Source organism: Dipodomys spectabilis, unplaced genomic scaffold (assembly GCF_019054845.1).
Source record: "Dipodomys spectabilis isolate Male_0828 unplaced genomic scaffold, ASM1905484v1 ptg000141l, whole genome shotgun sequence".
Lineage (NCBI taxonomy): Eukaryota > Metazoa > Chordata > Mammalia > Rodentia > Heteromyidae > Dipodomys > Dipodomys spectabilis.
Window position 1 is genome coordinate 10,637,531 of NW_024870818.1, and position 17,913 is coordinate 10,655,443.

The 17,913-nt window shown below is 44.5% G+C and overlaps 1 protein-coding gene across 2 annotated transcripts in view; it reads right to left on the reverse strand.

Annotated features, from left to right (window-relative positions):
* Positions 1 to 16,286: 16,286 nt before the first annotated feature.
* Sptbn1 (spectrin beta, non-erythrocytic 1) overlaps positions 16,287 to 17,913 on the reverse strand; it is a 186,514-nt gene continuing 184,887 nt past the window's right edge. For both annotated transcript variants that reach the window (XM_042691168.1, XM_042691169.1), the window contains one exon: positions 16,287 to 17,621. In XM_042691168.1, the coding sequence (XP_042547102.1) occupies positions 17,403 to 17,621 (219 nt within the window). In that variant the 3' untranslated portion in view covers positions 16,287 to 17,402. The remainder of the gene's footprint in view (positions 17,622 to 17,913) is intronic.

The window sequence follows — 17,913 nt, forward strand, 5'->3', positions numbered from 1 at the left end:
CTATTTTGGTCAACACTGATGACTTTGTTTCTATTCTTTTTTCTTTTCTTTAAATGTGGTAGTGCTGGGGCTGAAGTCAGGGCCTCCTGCTTGCTAGGCAGGTGTACTCTACCACTCAAATCATTCTAGCAGAGCTTTTTAGTTGCTTCTCCAGGTCTACTTGGACTGTGATCCTCCTAGTGATGCCCCCTTGTGAGGCTGGAATGACAGATCTGCCACTCTGCACACAGCCAATGGTTGAGATAAAATCACATGAATTTTTGTTTTGTTTTGTGAAACATTGCCTGGGCTGGCCTCAAACTATAATCCTCCAATGCTCAAGTAGCTAGATTTACAAGATTGAGCACCATGCCTGGCTGGCATTGATGATTTTCTAGCCCCATTATTTCTTTTATGTTTGTTGTTGAATTTCTATTATAAGGAAAGAATTTGCTCTTGTCCATTTATTCATTCTACATAAATTCACTAAAACTTTCAATTCTGTTTAGGAGAGAGTGGGAGGGCCTCCCCTTTCCAACCCGCATCTTGTCTATCATTTGTTTGGACTGATGAGTTCCATTTTGCTAATTAACAGCTTCTACTGCTAATCAGAAATTAAAAAAAAAAAAAAAACAGCTCAAGAATTTTTAGTGAACCTGAAGTGTATATTCCTAAGTTAGGAGAAGTGAACACTCAAAAAGGGTAAATAGATTAAGGCAACTGTGCATGCTTACATCACAGGGCTAGGCTGAACAATTTAAATTACAGAATATATAATAATGGTTAAAATCCACAAGTCAAGGTTGGGAAGGTGGTTCAGTGGTAGAGTGCTTGACTTGCATGCATGAGGCCCTGGGTTCCATTCCTCAGCACCACATAAGCAGAAAGAGCCTGAAGTGGCGCTGTGGCTCAAGTGGTAGAGTGCTAGCCTTGAGCTGAAGAGCTGAGGGACAGTGCCCAGGCCTAGAGTTCAGGCCCCACGACTGACCAAAAATAAATAAATAAATAAATAAAGTAATGTTAAAGGAAAATACACCCAATTCTTTTAGAGTGATTTCTGCTTTTTGTACTCATTTATATAATCCACCCTGATAAAGTACAGTAGGACACATGATTAACAGTACAATTTGTGCAGGCAGGACAGAAGAATTATTAGCATTAAATTACTTAGGCATGGTGGCTTATGCCTATAACCTTTGCTATTCAGGAGGTTGAGATCTGAAGATCATAATTTGAAGCCAGCCTGGGGAAGGAAAAACCAATTAAGCACTTAAGAGTTAAGAACTTAAAAAAAAAAAACAAAAATTATAAAAGTGGAATGGTGGCTCAAATGGTATAGCACTAGTCTTGAGCCCAAAGTTCAGGGACAGCACCCCAGCCCTGAGTTTGAGCCCTAGGACTGGTATTCCTGCCCCCCCCCAAAAATTAGACTGCCTTTTATTGTCTTAAAAAATTAAATGCTGTGTTTTAGCCAACATTTTAAAAACTGAATTAACCAAGTACCTATTTAAGAAATTTGATTTAAAAAAATCTTCACCCCAAGTGCTACTTACCTGTATTTGGAGGAGTCCCAAGTGGCTGAATTCATAGCCAGAGCATCATTTGGCTGGAAAACAACCTGTGGGGGTATAAATCTTTCTTGGGGTACAGACTGCTCACCATTCAGTAGCCTAGTTTCTTACACCTCCATCTTCAACAAGACTTTTGAAATGTGTCAGGTGCTGGTAGTTCATGCCTTTAATCCTTGTTACTCAGGAAGCCGAGATCTGAAGTTCAAGCCAGCACAGGCAGGAAAGTCAATGAGATGTATATCTCCAATTAAACAGCAGAAAGCCTGAAGTGGAGGTGTGATTCAAGTGCTAGAGCATCAATCATAGTGAAAAAGCTAAGGGACAGTGTCAAGCCACTGAGTTCAGGCTCTCCCAGTACCAGCACACATACACACACACACACACACACACACACACACACACACACACACACACACACAATTTTGAAATCCAAGAACCTGCCGTCCTGAAAATGATGACTAAGCACAAGCACCCAGGGCTCAGTCTCCATTCTCAGTTAAAATGGACTTTTGGAGTATAGGTCAGTGGTAGAACATCTGCTTGGCATGTATGAGGTTTAGAGTTCAAAAGTCAGCCCTAGAGCTGGGCATAGTGGATCAGACCTGTAATCCCAGCTATGTGGGAGGTATTGGTAGGGGGATTACAGCTCATGGCTAGCCCCTGGCAAAAAGTGCGAGGTTCTGCCTGAAAAATAACTAAAACAAAGGCTGAGGTATGACTGAAATGGTAGAGTGTTTGCAAGTGCAAAGCCCTGAGTTCAAAACCCAATACTACAGAAGTAGAAGAGGAAAAGAAAGAAGAGGAAAAATAAGGAGGAGGAAGAGGAAGGAGGAGGTAGAGAAAAAGAAGAGGAGGAGAGGGAGGAAGGGGAGGAAGAGGAGAAAGTCACTTTATGGTGTGGCAGAAATAAAAGGTTGTAAAGGAAAACAGTTGTATTAAAAAAAAAAAAACTGTACAAGGAACCACCTGGCCACTGGAGTTTGGCTGAGTCATAGAAGTTGCTGTGTGGTTTAGACTTTGGAGGAATGGAGCCACAGGTATGAGGAAAAGAGTCAGACACACATACAGTGGAGAGAATCAGAAATCGTATAAAAGAACTGTGATGGGCTGGGCGCCAGTGGCTCACGCCTGTAATCCTAGCTACTCAGGAGGCTGAGGCAGGAGGACTGTGGTTCAAAGCCAGCCTGAGCAGGAAAGTCTGTGGGACTCTTATCTCCAATTAACCATCAGAAAACTGAAAGTGGTGCTGTGGCTCAAGTGGTAGAGCACTTGCCTTACGCTGAAGAGCTTAAGAGGGACAGTGCCGAAGGCCAGAGTTCAAGCCCCATAACCCACCCAACACCCCCCCAAAAAAGGACTGTGATGGAAGGTAGAAAACAAGGAGGCCTGTGGCCCAGTTCAGGGAGCAAGAATGGAAATTTGGCCTGTCTTACTCAGCGGGAGCCCATCAGTTCCTAAAGCTTGTCCTCAACATCTTCTGGCTGTGATGGAGACAGAAGGAAAGTATCCATGTAGGTTTTGGGCTCAGACACCTTTAAAAATGCCCCACACAGCCATGGATTTTGGTCTAGCCATGACTTGTTTTGCCATCTTTCGGAGGCAACTAGGAACCCAGCTAGTTAAACACTTTTACTCCCACCCTTCCCTTCTTTCTTCTTTTCCTTAACAGTTACCATGTATCCATCATGCACTCTTAATTTGGCCTATTAAGACTTGAGCAAATACTGGCAGCTCAGGTCTGGACAGCTAGTGTTGTAAGACTAGTGAATCAGTTACACTGTATAAGACTTTGAGAGCCAAACCTGCACTTGCATATCTAAATTCTAGAGTGACATGGGAGCTGGAGAAGTTATTGAAGAACTGTGACTTTACACATCTGAAGTTACATGGATATTGAGTGGTTCCTTCCCTGAAGCCCATCATTAGAGCAATGGTTTACACAGAAACTCCCTCCTGGCTATTCTGAGATATGGCCATTGGGTCTTATCCCACAGAGAAGGACAGGATAGGATTCTGTGGAGAACAGCACATTGGGCAGTGAGTGTAGTCAAGAGCAGTCAGGACCTCTGGAGAGATGCATCAGAATTTGGACCTCTAGATGCTAGTTGCATAATTATTCAAATCTCTGAGCCTTAGTTTCCATCTCAGTATAATCAAGACTTTTAATATCAGAGTGGCTGTGAGGGTATGATGAGATTAGGCAACATAAGCTTGGCATAGAGCTGGACACAGAATTCTGTTATCTGTTCTCTGTTATTATTAGTGAGATAAAGTCATTCTGTCTGGAGAAAAACAAAAGGTGGAAACAGGTAAAACCAGTTCTTCCAAGTCACCTATCTAAGTCACTATGTCTAGCCAGGCATTCTGCTTGTCTAGATCAGCAAAGCTCCCTCTCTTTTTCTGTGGGGTGTTCACACTCACACCTCCACTTACATAGACAAGGGGCCTGGCCTGGCAATTCCAATGAGCTCCTGGACACACACTCTCTTAACCTCGAGATATCAGAAGAGCTGAGTGGGAATGAGGTAGGGAGACAGGTTGGTTATGGGTTCATGAACACCTTGTCAAAGCTTCAGATACTCCGGGCTCATTTCTATCAGCTCTGAGTTGGCTCACTGTCTTTCATTCCCTGGTGATAGCTCTGGTCACAGTTCTAACAGCACCTCTGTAGCTAGTGTCTACCTTCCAGGCACTGTGAGGAAGGGACAGGGGCACTTGCAGCACGCAGCAAGTGTTTGTAAATGCACAGCCAGTGTATTTAACTCTTGATTGGGTTGCAAGTACAAGGACACTCATGGGGGAATGGGGACACATTGGTCCCCCAAGTCCTGGCAGCCAGGAGTCCTGGCCATATGGGGCTCATATTATGTTCCCACAGCAGAGATGCTCTCCTTAGTCCCCTTCCCAGAGCCCACAAATATCAAGTATCACAATTAAGCGAGATAGCACAAGGAAGGACAGGATCAGTCTTCCAAGCTGTTCTAGGGAAGTTAAATTCTTCACCCCTCTAGAGGAGTGTCAGCCATCCCTCCCTCTATCCTTTCCTAAACCCTGACACCATCTTCTTCCACAGGTCTCACTCTGAATAATGGCTTCCCCCACCACCTCCATGCCCAACACCCACAGCCCTGCCCCGCTCCCATCTCCCATGATGCACTTGTAAGTGGAAAAGTCCCCTAACATTGTATCTGTGCCCTTTCTTTTTCTTTTCTTTTTTTTGGTCATGGGGCTTGAACTCTAGGCTTGGGCGCTATCCCTCAGCTCTTCAGCTCAAGGCGAGCAGCGCTCTACCGCTTGAGCCACAGCACCAATTCCAGTTTTCTATGGTTTATTGGAGATAAGAGTCTCATGGACTTTCCTGCCTGGGCTGGCTTTGAACCGCGATCCTCAGATCTCAGCCTCCTGAGTAGCTAGGATGACAGGCATGAGCCACCGGCACCCAGCTACCTGTGCCCTTTCATCTGAGCTATTTTCTTCACAATCACCAGACTCTAAGAAAGACCTGATTCACAGATGTCAACTTTGTGTAGAAGGCAAGCTGCCTATCAAACAGGTGACATTTCCTTCTTATCATCTTAAAGCAAAAACACAAACTTCAGGAGACAGGCTTATGCTTGGTCTGTTCCAGTACTAAAGTAACAATTCCTCCAGAACTCACTCCAAAGTCAAAGACTAAGCTAATGGTCAACCAGACCATACCTGCCACTTGGGTGGGACTGCTTTTTTTTTTTTGTCAGTAGTGGGTTTGAACTCTGGGCCTGGGCACTGTCCCTCAGCTCTTCAGCTCAAGGCTAGTGCTCTACCACTTGAGCCACAGCGCCACTTCCAGTTTTCTGTTGGTTAATTGGAGATAAGAGTCTTAATGAACTTTCCTGCCCAGACTGGCTTTGGACCACAATCTTTAGATCTCAGCCTCCTGAGTAGCTAGATTACAGGTGTGAGCCACTGGCACTGGCTTTGGGACTGTTTTAACTAAGGCATACCTTTCAATAGGGAAAATTGAACCTGCAGCCAATGTCTGTATTTTGAAAGATGGCTGAAGATATGCTGAAGTGCTGCCTTCCCATGGCTCTGGTGTAATAACTCTCCTTTCTTTCTCTGCCTTTCACTATGCTTCTTTATTTGGCATGGGGGTGAATGGAAGACCTAATTTGAGACTCCTGGGCTTTAGGCCTGGGTTCTAAAAATCCAGTTTCACACTCAGGCACATGAGACATGCTTGGCCTTGAGTCATCAGTTTCCTTGGAAATTTTATAACAGGTACTTAGGTGATTTTATAATTGCCTTTGCTCAAAGTACTGGCTTTTCATGTGGGCCTGAAGATGCTCTGTCTTTATTTTGCACATGCTCTTGCTCTGAGCTGTTCTCTCCTACAGGGGGCTTGCAGTTAACCATCTTGGATTCACATCCTGTGGCAGGAGTCAAAGCTGCCTCCCCAAGCATCAAAGACAAGGCTGCCTGACCAATCAGAGATAATAAGCAACTGGACCACACCTTTTACCACCTCCACAGGGACTGTTTAATTATACAAACAAAAAAATCCCCCTTCCCTAATTCTTTCATTTAAACCTAAAGTTCATGTCTAATGTCTTCAAAGACAGGCTGAAATGCTTGCTTGCTTTACTTCTTCCTGTCGTGGTATAATTCATCTCCCTCTGTCCTTCACTACTGCATATTGGAACCCCAGTGTCAGGCCTTTGATCTGAAGCTCTGAGTACAACTTTATCTATTCAGGAATGCCAATGTTGTTAAGAAACAGGGTGTTGACTGAGGAGAAAGCTGCACTTCAGTTAGGAGGTGCGGCACCCAGGAACAAGGAAAGCTCGTGGATTGTCTCTTGGCCAAGTGATGCCTCAGTTTACTAACTGAGGCACTAAAAACTTCTAGAAGAGATTTGAGAGCTGGTAGCTCATACCTCTAACCCTAGTGAGTTCTGAGGATTGCAGTTTGAAGACTGCCTGGGCAGAAAGTCTATGAGACTCTTATCTGTAATTAGCCAGGAAAAAAAATCTGAAAGTAGAGTTGTGCCAACCTAGAGTGAAAAAGCTAAGGAATCATGTTTAGACCCTGAATTCAAGTACTATTACCACATTAAAAACAAAACAGCTTGGCACTGATGGTTCATGCCTGTAATTCTAGCTACTCAGGAGTCTGAAGTCTGAGGCTCACAGTTCAAAGGCAGTTCATGCAGGAAAGGCAATGAGACTCTTATTTCCAATTAACCGCCAGAAAACCAGAAGTAACACTGTGACTCAAATTGGGAGAGTGTTAGTCTTGAGCAAAAAGAGCTCAGGGACAGTGTCCAGGCCCCAAGGTCAAGTCTCATGACCAACCGAAAAACCAACGAACCAACCAACCAAACAAACAAACAAATAACCTCCCCAAGAGCAGATAATTCGCATTTTGGGAGGGCCTTCTTTTTGTAAAAAAAATTAAATTTACTTTATTGTTATTATAGAGATGAGGTATGGCAGGATTACAATTATATGATTCAGGTAATAGTACATTTCCTTTTATACAGTGTCTTCTGCTCCCTTACTCTCTCCCCGTCCCTCCCTCCCCTCTCTATCCACGGGTTGTATAGTTCACTCTTACCAGTGTCCAGTGAGTTCCATTGTTATACTGTTTTAGCCTTTTTTCCTTGAGTTCTATACCCTTCCCTCAACCCTCCTGAAGATAGACACTTGAATACACCATACATAAAGACAGAATCATCAAAAAATAAAAATACAAAAAAAATTAAAAGAAAAAAGGGAGAAGCATTTCCATATCTTAGAGAAGCATTTCCATATCTTTATATATATGTATATATATATATGAAGAGGTATGTAGGCATTGTGCCTTTGTGTTTCTCAATCTTCAGAGTATCCTCTTTTGGTCTCACTGAGTGTGAGTATATAGAACCCTGTACAATTTATCATATCCTAGTGTGTTTTAAGATCTATTTCTACATGTCAGAGGCACATGCCATTTGTCTCTCTGAACTTGGCTTAGCTCACGTAACATGACTTTGTTTTTTCAGTTCCATTCCTTTCTCTGCCAATTACATTATTTTATTCTAATGGCCGTGTAAAACTCCATTGTGTATAGATACATTTTTGGACCTACTCATCTATTGTGGAGCATCCAAGCTGTTTCCATGTTGGCTATTATGAATAATATGGTAATGAACATTGTGCAGGTTTCTAGGAGTGGTATGGCTGGTCTATGTTTAGTTGTTTGAGGAACCTCCAGAATGCTGTCCAGAGTGGTTGCACTAGTTTACATTCCCACCCAACAGTGCAGAAGGGTTCCTTTTCCCCTATAATCCTGCCAACATTTGTTGTTTGAATTCACAATATTGGCCAATCTAACTGGGGTGAGATGGAATCTCAGCATTTTGATTTGCATTTCTTTTACTGCCAGGGATGATGAGCAATTCCTCATGTATTTCTTTGCCATTCTTATCTCTTCTCTTGCCCATTTAGTGATTGCTTTATTATTATTGGGAGGGGCTAGTTTCTTGAGCTCCTTGCTCATATATTGAATATTAGGTCTTTGTCTGATACATTGATCAAAGAACTTCTCCCAGTCTGTTGGCTGTCTTTCTAGTTTAGCAACAATATCCTTAGCTATTCAGAAACTTTTTATTTTGATGTAGTCCCACTTGTCAAGTGTCTCTCCTATCTATTGTGCCCTGGGACTCTTTTTAAGAAGTTTCTACCTATACCTTTAAGTTCTAATGTTTGTCCTACTCTCTCTCGCAGTGGTTTCAAAGTTTGAGGTCTGAGGTTGAGGTCTTTGACCCACTTTGAATTAATAGTAGTACGTGATGATGAAGTTGGGAGAACAGGTTTGGCTGGTGCCGTCTTAGCGAGCGACATGATAGATGGTAGGGTCTGGCATCTTGTCTTCATGGTAGGAGGTAAAACCCCTCCTGCCCCAGTTGAATCTCTGGAGACTGGGTGGGCACTCGGCTGATAGGTTACTGAACCTGTCAATCCAGTGCTAAGGACTGTGAGCTTCCTGTGACCCTGTCCCCTGACCTGACCCTATTTAGGCCAGGACCAGCACAGGAGCCATTACGCCATGCCACGAGTCTCTGTGTTCCTGTCCTGTCTCCCGTTTCTTCTCTGGCCAACATGGCATCCCATTTCGGCTCTCCACTGGAGCTGAATTGGTTTGTGGGTATGTTTTTGTCCTTCCTTCCTTCCCTGGCCTGTTTGCTGTGTTAAATGTATTTGCAGGTGCAGCTCTTCGTTAACTGGCTGCTTGCAGACCGCTTGTGCCCCAGTAAAGACTTCAGAATGCAGCTTCTCATTTTCTCACCTTACAACAGTGACAAACAGGGATCCACTTTTAGTTTTTAAGCATATGGATGCAGGGCCTTATTTTCAAAGATAATAACCGAATTCCTCTGGCAGGATTTTGGTTAATTTAGAAATGTAGAGTATGTCAAGAAATGTAGAGTGTGTGGGAAGCTACCCGAGGGACCACTGGGGTGGGAGCCTGGCCAGGGTTCCGGGGCGCAGGATCCCAGAGGCCCTTCCTACCTGCTTCCTCTGCTCTCCAAAGCCAGCTACGTCCCCAAAGTACCTTTGAAGGAAAAACAAAGGAGCATTTTTAAGATGTACAAAGTCAGGGGGCAGCTGTGAGCACATTAGCAAACATGCTTTAAAGTCTCTCATCGGGAAGAATACCAAGGGGAGGTGAAAGCGGCTTACGGAGGCAGTGATCATCACGGATTTCCATCCCCTCTTCGAGAACAGCAAGGCTCAGAGGACGCAGCTGGTAGTGTGGCTCTGGGATTGTTTCTCTGAGTGGGTGCTTGCAGAAGTGACGAGGGCACACTGCGCAGGTGGCAGGTGAAGAGCCACCCTTGAGTCCGCTTATCCTAAAAGCCCATGGCCGTTCCTTAGAAAAGCAGAAGCTAAACAAGCAGGCCAAAGCAATCAAATCACAAGAGGAGAACTGAGGCAGACGTGTGCAATCGATGGTTGAGGGGAAGCAAGAGAGGGCCTGGCTTGTGTATCAGCAGGCAATGTTTCCACATTAGACTCCTTAGATGGAGACCTTAGCTGGGAGATTGAGACTGACAGTGACTATTTCCCTCACAAAATTAAGCTTGGAGCCCAGCCACACTGGAAATAATTCACTGACCACTGGAAATAATTCACTGACAGACTAAAATGGAGTCTGAAAGCTGAGCAGATTTCCTGGGGGAAATGCTGGGAGCCAGGACTTGAGAAAGATCCGGGTTCCGCCCAAGCCCAGACTCTGGAATGCAAAATGCTCCACCCAATGGAGAAAGTCCCTGAAGGCTTGTGAAAGAGAAAACTCCCTTTCTCTTCAGTCCGTCTCAGAAACTTCTCATGTTCCGCCTCCTTCCTTCCCACTCCGAAACACAAAGGGCCTCCCAAGAGTGATAAATAGCTGAAAGGGACAAGGGAAGGCCACAGGGCACGTTGCACAAGCCTGCTGGCCTCTGGTGGCCCCAACATGGCCTCCCTCCAGGATGTCAGTGCTGGGACTAGAAAGCACTGAACAAGGCCTGTACCCAAGGAGCAGCTGCAGGCCTTGTGGGCACAGCACAGCGTGGGCAAGGGTGAGGGGTCCTTCCAGTTTCTCTGAGTCTCAATTTAAGGGTTTTATGCTCATGTTCCTCTTCCTGTTACTGGAGTTTCAGAGCCTAAGCCCCAACTCCAGGCGTCCCTGTTAATTAAAGAGACAAGCAGTGAAGGGCAGAGGAAGGAGGTGGAATTGAACACTGGCCACACTGGGAAGGTCTGATAACGAGGCTCAGTGGGCTCAAGTCTTTTTCTTTTTCTTTTGTCAGTTGTGGGGCTCACTCAGAGCATGGGCACTGTCCCTGAGCTTTTTCACCGGGCTCCACTTCAAGTCTTTCTTTAGAGTACTGCACAGACGTGAGCTTCCACATTCTACAAGGAGAATGCACTAAATCATTCTTTATCTGGTCAGGTGGGGTCTTGCTTATGCTGAAAGAGTCATGAGTGGCCAGGGGCAGTGGCTCAAACCTGTAATGCTAGCTACTTAGTGTAAGGTCCGCTCCTGGATGGCTAGCAGACTCCACCCTCCTCGCAGCAAAGTCTCCACCCAGTACCTGCGTTACCTAGGCAACTGGGACACCTGGAAGAGGTCACATCTGCATCCGCTGAGGTCACATCTGAATTTGATGTGGCCACACCTTTCCCCGCCCATACCGTACATAAGGCCTAGCCCAGGCCCAGACGCTCTCTTGCTCTTCGTTTCTAGCTCTCTCTGCTCTCTCTCTGCTCTAGCTCTTTCCCAGCCACGTGGAGTGCCAACCTTGCCTGGTCCCAGCAGGTCCACTGAATAAACCTACCCCTTACCCGAATACCACGTGCGTGCTACTGTTCTTACCCCTCTCTCTGCTCTTTTCTAGCTCTTTCCTCTCTTTCCCAGCTCTCTCTCATTGCCAGGCCTTTCAAAACCACGTGGAGTGCCAACCTTGCCTGGTCCCAGCAGGTCAACTGAATAAACCTACCCCTTACCTGAATACCACGTGCGTGCTGGTGCTGTTCTTACTCAGCTACCTCTTTTTAAAAACCTAACACTTAGGAGGCAGGGATTGAAGGATGGAGGTTTGAGGCCAGCAGTCATAAGTTTGTGAGACTCCATCACAACCAATAGCTGGGCACAGGGGCCGTGCCTGTCATCACCAGCGAGAGAAAGCACAAGTAGAAAAATTAAAGCTCAGGCCAGTCCAGGCAGAAAGTGAAACCTTATCTGCAAAAAGGGAGGTATAGCTCAAAGCGTTGAGTGCTGTCTAACACATATGAGACCCTAAATTCAATCCTCAGCCACCGTCTCAACAAAAAATGCCATTGGTGTCTGCATTACTATTTTTATCCCACAATGATTACCCATCAGACCTACTGTTCTAGAATCCAAGGGCTCAGAGAAGATGGCTAAACTTTTATGCTACTTTTAATTACCCATCAGGCTTCTGCAGGCCCAAGTGACAAATCTGTGCTCTTTAGCAAAAGCAGTCTCTAGCATTCCATTCCTGCTGTGAATCCACCCTGGCCACAAGAAAAACAAACAGTGACAGTTTGAAGCAGATTCCAGGCAAACACAGCAAGCAGTGCTACAAAGGCAAAGAACCCCAGGTGACTCAGGAAGCCAGGGCATGCCTCAGGACAAGAGTCAAAATGAGCTGTTACCTAGGAACAACACGAATTCTAATGAAGATTCTCTCTCTTTCAATCTCCCCAGTAGGAGGCATTGATGGTGAATTATCAGCATGAATGGAAACGTACTAGATGACATAGGAGAGACACATCTTTCTCACTCATCTTGATCCCTAATTTCAACCAAAGGGAGCCAGGTATGGTAGTGAATACCTGTAGGCCCAGCACTGTGGTAGGAGGATCACCCAAGTTCAAGGTCAGCCTAGGCTAAGTAAAACACTGTCTCAACCAACTATAAACCAACCATAAAAAGCCTGGTTCCTCCAATTCCTCCAATTCCATCCCCCCCCCCCCCCCCACGGCTGGTGCACTACCACTTGAGTCATACTTCCACTTAATCTCCAATTCCATTTCTTAACACTCTTAGAAGGGCAACCTTTTACCAAAAAAAAGTTTCAAACAAGTTGCAATTCTTCGTCTAGTCAGGCCAGTTGCACATTTCATTGATAATTTCTAGGGTGGCCAGTGTCCTTGAAGTTGGATCTAAGCCTTGAAAAGTAGCGAAATGCATATTTATTTCTCTTCTGGGAGCTTTTTATTCAGTTCTGAAAGTAACAGAAGAGCATTCTGCTTTAAGTGAACTGGCCAGATAAGGGAGGGGCTGTAACCAGCTCTTAGGCATTTTTTTTTTTTGGCCAGTCATGGAGCTTGAACTCTGGGCCTGGGCACTGTCCCTCAGCTCTTCAGCTCAAGGGCGGGTGTTCTACCACTTGAACCACAGTACCATTCTGGTTTTCTGAGTGGATTATTGGAGGTAAGAGTTTCACAGTCTTTCCTGCCCGGGCTGGCTCTGAACCGTGATCCTCAGATCTCAGCCTCCTGAGTAGCTAGGATTACGGGCATGAGCTACCAGTACCCAGCGCTCTTAGGCATTTCTTTACCAAGGAAAATCATCTATGTTCATATAAAACCTTACAGTAGCTCTATTCTTTTTTTTCTCCCCCCCCACCCCCCAGTCCTGGAGCTTGAACTCAGGGTGTAGGCACTATCCCTGAACTGCTTTTCCTCAAGGCTAGCCACTCTACCACTTGAGCCACAGCACCACTTCCAGCCTTTTCTGTGTTACTGAGGAATTGAACCCAGGGCTTCATGCATGGTAGGCAAGCACTCTATCACTAAGCCACATTCCCAGTCCAGTAGCCCTATTTTTAATGGCCAAACTGGAACCAGATACCCTCCAGTGAGTGGCTGAACTGTGCACAACCTTACCAGGGCATATTATTCAGCAACAGAAATGAAGTCTTGACACAAGGAATATTACCCAGATGACTCTGCACAGAATTGTTAAAACAATTCTAAATCATACCAACTTCATCTTGTATGATGCCATTTATAACTTGGCCACATCCTCAGCCACTTTAGCTTTATTCTTTGAATAGTCTTGGGTCTATGTCAGGGCTAGACTGAACTGTAGCCCTTCTACTTACTCTTGTGTACCTGGGCTGACAGTATGTACCACCATACCCAACTACTGGTTGAGACAGGGGAAGGAGGTTATCACACAAACATTTTGCCCTGGCTGATGTTGAATTGAGATCCTCCCAATCTTCACCTCCTGAATAGCTAGGATTACAGGTGTGAGCTACATGCTTCGCATTCAATAACAATATTCTGGATGTGCACTAATGTTGCAAGAACCTTCCACTATGGGGCTGGGAAGGTGGCTCAGTGGTAGAGCGCTTGCCTTGCATGCCTGAGGCCCTGGGTTCGATTCCTTAACACCACATAAGCAAAAAGAAAAAAGCCGAAAGTGGTGCTGTGGCTCAAGTGGTAGAGCACTAGCCTTGAGCTGAAGAGCTGAGGGACAGCGCCCAGGCCCAGAGTTCAGGCCCCACGACCGGACCCAAAAAAAAAAAAGAACCTTCCACTAGGGAAAATGAGGGCTCTATTATTTCTTACTACTGCACGTGCATCTCTAAGTATTACAAAATGTAAGGTTTAGTCAAGAAGATACCTGGATATGGTGACACGTGTGTCTGTAGTGTCAGCACTTGGGAGCCTGAAGCAGAAGAATCCAGGAGTTTGAGAAAGCGTGGGCAACATGTGACCCCATCGCAAAGCAAAGCAAACACTGCTCTCATTACGTATACCAGTGGCAGTAGAGTATTGGTATAGCTGTCCTGAATGTCCTGTGTATAGCATGAGATAAAGCAAACAAGAAATTGCAAAATATCCTAATCTTCCTCCTGTATTGTACAGAACTAAAAATCTTATTATTTTTGATGCCACTACTGGGGCTTAAACTCTGTCTCACAATCTTGCTCAGCTGTTTTTCGAAGCTGGTGTTCTACTACTTCAGCCACACATCTATGTTCAGCTTGTTGCTGGTTTATTGAAGATGAGGCTCTCAGATTTGTCTGCTTGGGTTTTCTTTGAACTGGGATCCTTAGATCTCAGCCTCCTGAGTAGTTAGAATTAGAGCCGTGAGCCACAAAGGGGGAAAAAAGTTGATTCTCATACAATATAGTGATGTTAAGGGAAAACCTTGCAATACTAAACTTGAATATAGGCTTTTTTATTTAGCAGTCTACTAATATTGCCTAGACACAGGACCAACAGGGGGCCAAGAGCTTTCTGCAGTCAACCTGTGTCCTTGCAATCATTACTTTGCCATAGAAGGAACCAGGCTTTCTCACACAAGTAACTTACTGCAGGCCTAGAGAATGTACTAGAAGAGCCCGGGACATCTGGGATCCAAGACAGGCAGCTGCCATCACTAAGCTTGTATCAAATGGTCTCTCATCCAACCTCAAAACACTTTTACTAGCTAAAGACGGGACAGTTTCAAAGTTTCAAGGAGGTCTCTTCATCAATGAATAGTGTTGAGAGATGGAAAGTAAAGGATTTCACTGGGACCTTCAATGGTGAGGAAAATCTGAGCATTATGGACACAATGTTTCTTTTTCTTTTAATGGCTTTTGGGGTTATAGAGCAATACTTCAAAAGATCGGCTCGAAACTCATCTATTTAGTGAGAGGAAAAGGTAGGTTCACTTAAATAAAATTCACTAAATATTCTTAAAACCATGACTTTATAACAAAGACTTTAAAAATCACATGCTTATTATTTTCAGAGGATGAATCCATTTTCACTATAGATAATGTAAACTACTTGTGCTCACTGTAGAGGTTGATGTATGGTTGTTTCATCTATTCAGGATACAATAGATTGTAGAAACATCACTCAAGAAAACTATAGCCTCTAAGTATACCCAAATTCAACCAGAGCACAGCACCCAGGCGCCATCAGGTGAAGATGTAGCCCAACTGGGAAGTTATAGTGTGATAAAAGGTCTGACTCAATCAAGGATGCCACTTCATTTCCTGACCACTTTACCTTTATTGTTTCTCTTCAGATTTATACTTAAGCCCATGTTACCATCCATCCTATAGCTCTAGAAAATTATTTAACAATATCATAGCCACTAACACGTGTGTACACAATCCTCAAAATATTATAGACAGTGGAAGATCTTGCAAAGAACCTATAATGTACCCAAATAGGACTGAAGATCATGATCCTGTTGGGCTACGCCTCTTGGCAGGGAATGTGTCATGTCTGGGGTCTTCTGGCACTGCTCATGTTCTTGCCACCCATCATCTACTTTCAGGTGCCAGTGGATTTTCCACCAATGCATCCATCCAGAAAGCAAGGACAACAGACCCAAGGTCCAAAACCCAGAGATCTGAGAACTGCACATAGCATTTTAATGAGATTAGATGTGATAGGGCATTTGGGCTACCTGCGTGGCTGTATCTGGAGTAGGCTGTAATTAATCACAATTATTTTCAACATGCTTTCTCTTAACATTTTGGTCTGCTGAAAACTGAACAATTTGACTCCCATCTTGAGTAAGGTAAGGGCTGTCGTAGTGAGATGAGAGGGAAACCTTGGATCGCTGTGCCACAAAGGGACAAGACGGTGATGATCATTTACCTAGAGCTACAAGAAAGCTCTAGTGTCACTGGGTGTGTGTGACTGGTGTCAATGGCATCTTGAATACAAGTGGTATGACCCAGATGAAGGGGGATGAGTCTATCACTAATGATTTTATGATGGCGCCAGCAAACCATAGCCAAGAGCCAAAGCTGGCTCTTGTCTGTTTTGTATCAACTGCAAAATGGACTTTAAACCTTAAACATTTCAAAAACAAACCAAAGTAAAATTATGTGGCATGTAATAGTAAGATTCCAGTATGCTTCCTGTAGTAGTTTTACTGGAACACAGTCACACCGAGCTTTGTACAGCACCACCCATGGCCTTTGTTCTAGAAGAGTGGAGTGTGAATGGCAAGGTCTAAAACATTTACCCTCTCTGACCTTCTATAGGAAAAGTCGGTCCACCTGTGTCTGGATGTCTTATTACTTCACACCATTTATTATTCTCTTTGCTGGGGTATTCTAAACTGGTGCACCAGATATGTGCAAAAATATGTCAAGAATTCAGAAGGTATGATGCTTTTCCACTCACCATATCTTCCTTTGTGATTTCCCAGGACAGGAAAGACCACCATTAGTCACCATGCTAGATTTAAAAGCATTTAATGACATAGCATATATTTAACAGATAGGGCAAAAGTTGAGAGGTACAGGTCGTACGACGGAGCACCAGGCCTGAGCGACCACTCCTTGTTCAGGCCCAGCCTCTGGAGTTCATTCCTATCAATGCCATTTTGATTGTGCAGTAGGATGAAAATTTGTCATTACAATAGTTACAGTGACAGAGAAATGCACACTATGTATCAAACAGCAAGGTAATGAAGCAAATTATAACACAGTGTGGCAACGCACGAGCAAGTAACCATTAGAGTAACATTACTTTGTCCAGTAAATGCTTCCGTTCCACTTGTACACTTACCAATGATTTAAAGGGTTTATTATACATCTAATTTTATTATACTTTGTACTAGAATTATCTCAAACATACAATATAATGTATTTCAGCAAAAAAAAAAAAAAAAAGGATTGAAATTACAGATTATTTAAAACAGTATCAGTTTTCTATTCCTTCGTGTGTGTCGACATTCTGAACGCTTGTCGCGGTTGATGCAGGAAAGCTGCATGTTGTGTGTTAGTAAGTGAAGCCAGATACAAATGGTTTGGTCTGTAGGTTTCAACATGGAACTGCCCTAGGGCTGCGGCGAGATCATAATACATGATCTGCTTAAGTAAAAGGTACACCCATCGTGGGCATCTCTAATAGTCAAGACTCAGGGTCACCACAGGAAGTGGAAGAGGATGGAACCAGGAAATTGGTACATCTTGTCTCTGGTGAGCACAGGAAGTATTGTTTAAGCACCGCTGCCTTGCAAACCATCAGCACGAGAGGCAGGTTATTTCCAACACAGCCTCACAAAATTGAGGAACAGTTAAATATTGAGATCTAATCTATATAATTTCATTACAAAAAAAATAAACCAAAAAACAAACCTGGCCTTCCCTCTGCACCTCAAACTTTTGTAACTTGGAGATAAAAGTGTTTTAGGTGTATTCCCCAACCCCCCAGAACTGCTCTATAAATTAAAAAAAAAAAATTGACCACATGGAGGGAACGTTAGGCACAGAGTAATGTGTTGGTCTGAGCTTGCATGCTGGATCTCACTGGAAAGGTAAGAGGAGGACAGGAAATGACACAGAAGAGTTCACTTCTTTTTGCCAAAAAGGCTGAAGCGCTTCTCTTTGTCTTTCTCTTTGTCCTTCTCCCGTTTGCCGGGACTGGACTCGCTGGTGATGGTGACCACGCTGGTGGGCAAGGTCTGCGCCCGGCTCGAGGCTGGTGTGCTCTGGGTGCTGGCGGACAGGTCATGTTTGTCAGAGGAGATAGCAGAGGAGATGGCCTGGATCCACGTGTTCATTTCCTCCTGGACAGAGCAGGAGAAACGGGTGAGACTTGGCCCAGAGGCAGGAGTGGGAAGAGCCCCAGCCCCACTGACCTGACCCTCTAGGCCTGCCAGCACAAAGGCCGTGGAATGGAGCTGAGCAGATTCATTTCAACTCATGGTTCCTAAAGGCGCCCCTGCCTTTCAGAAGAGCTAAGCTGAAATTCAGGGAATCAGGTCTCACCCAAGCCAGTGCCTTTCCTTTCTTTCACTAGGGAGTCTCCCTTGGCCACAGGGAACTTTTCAAATGCACATTGTTGCCTGTCTTTCCTTC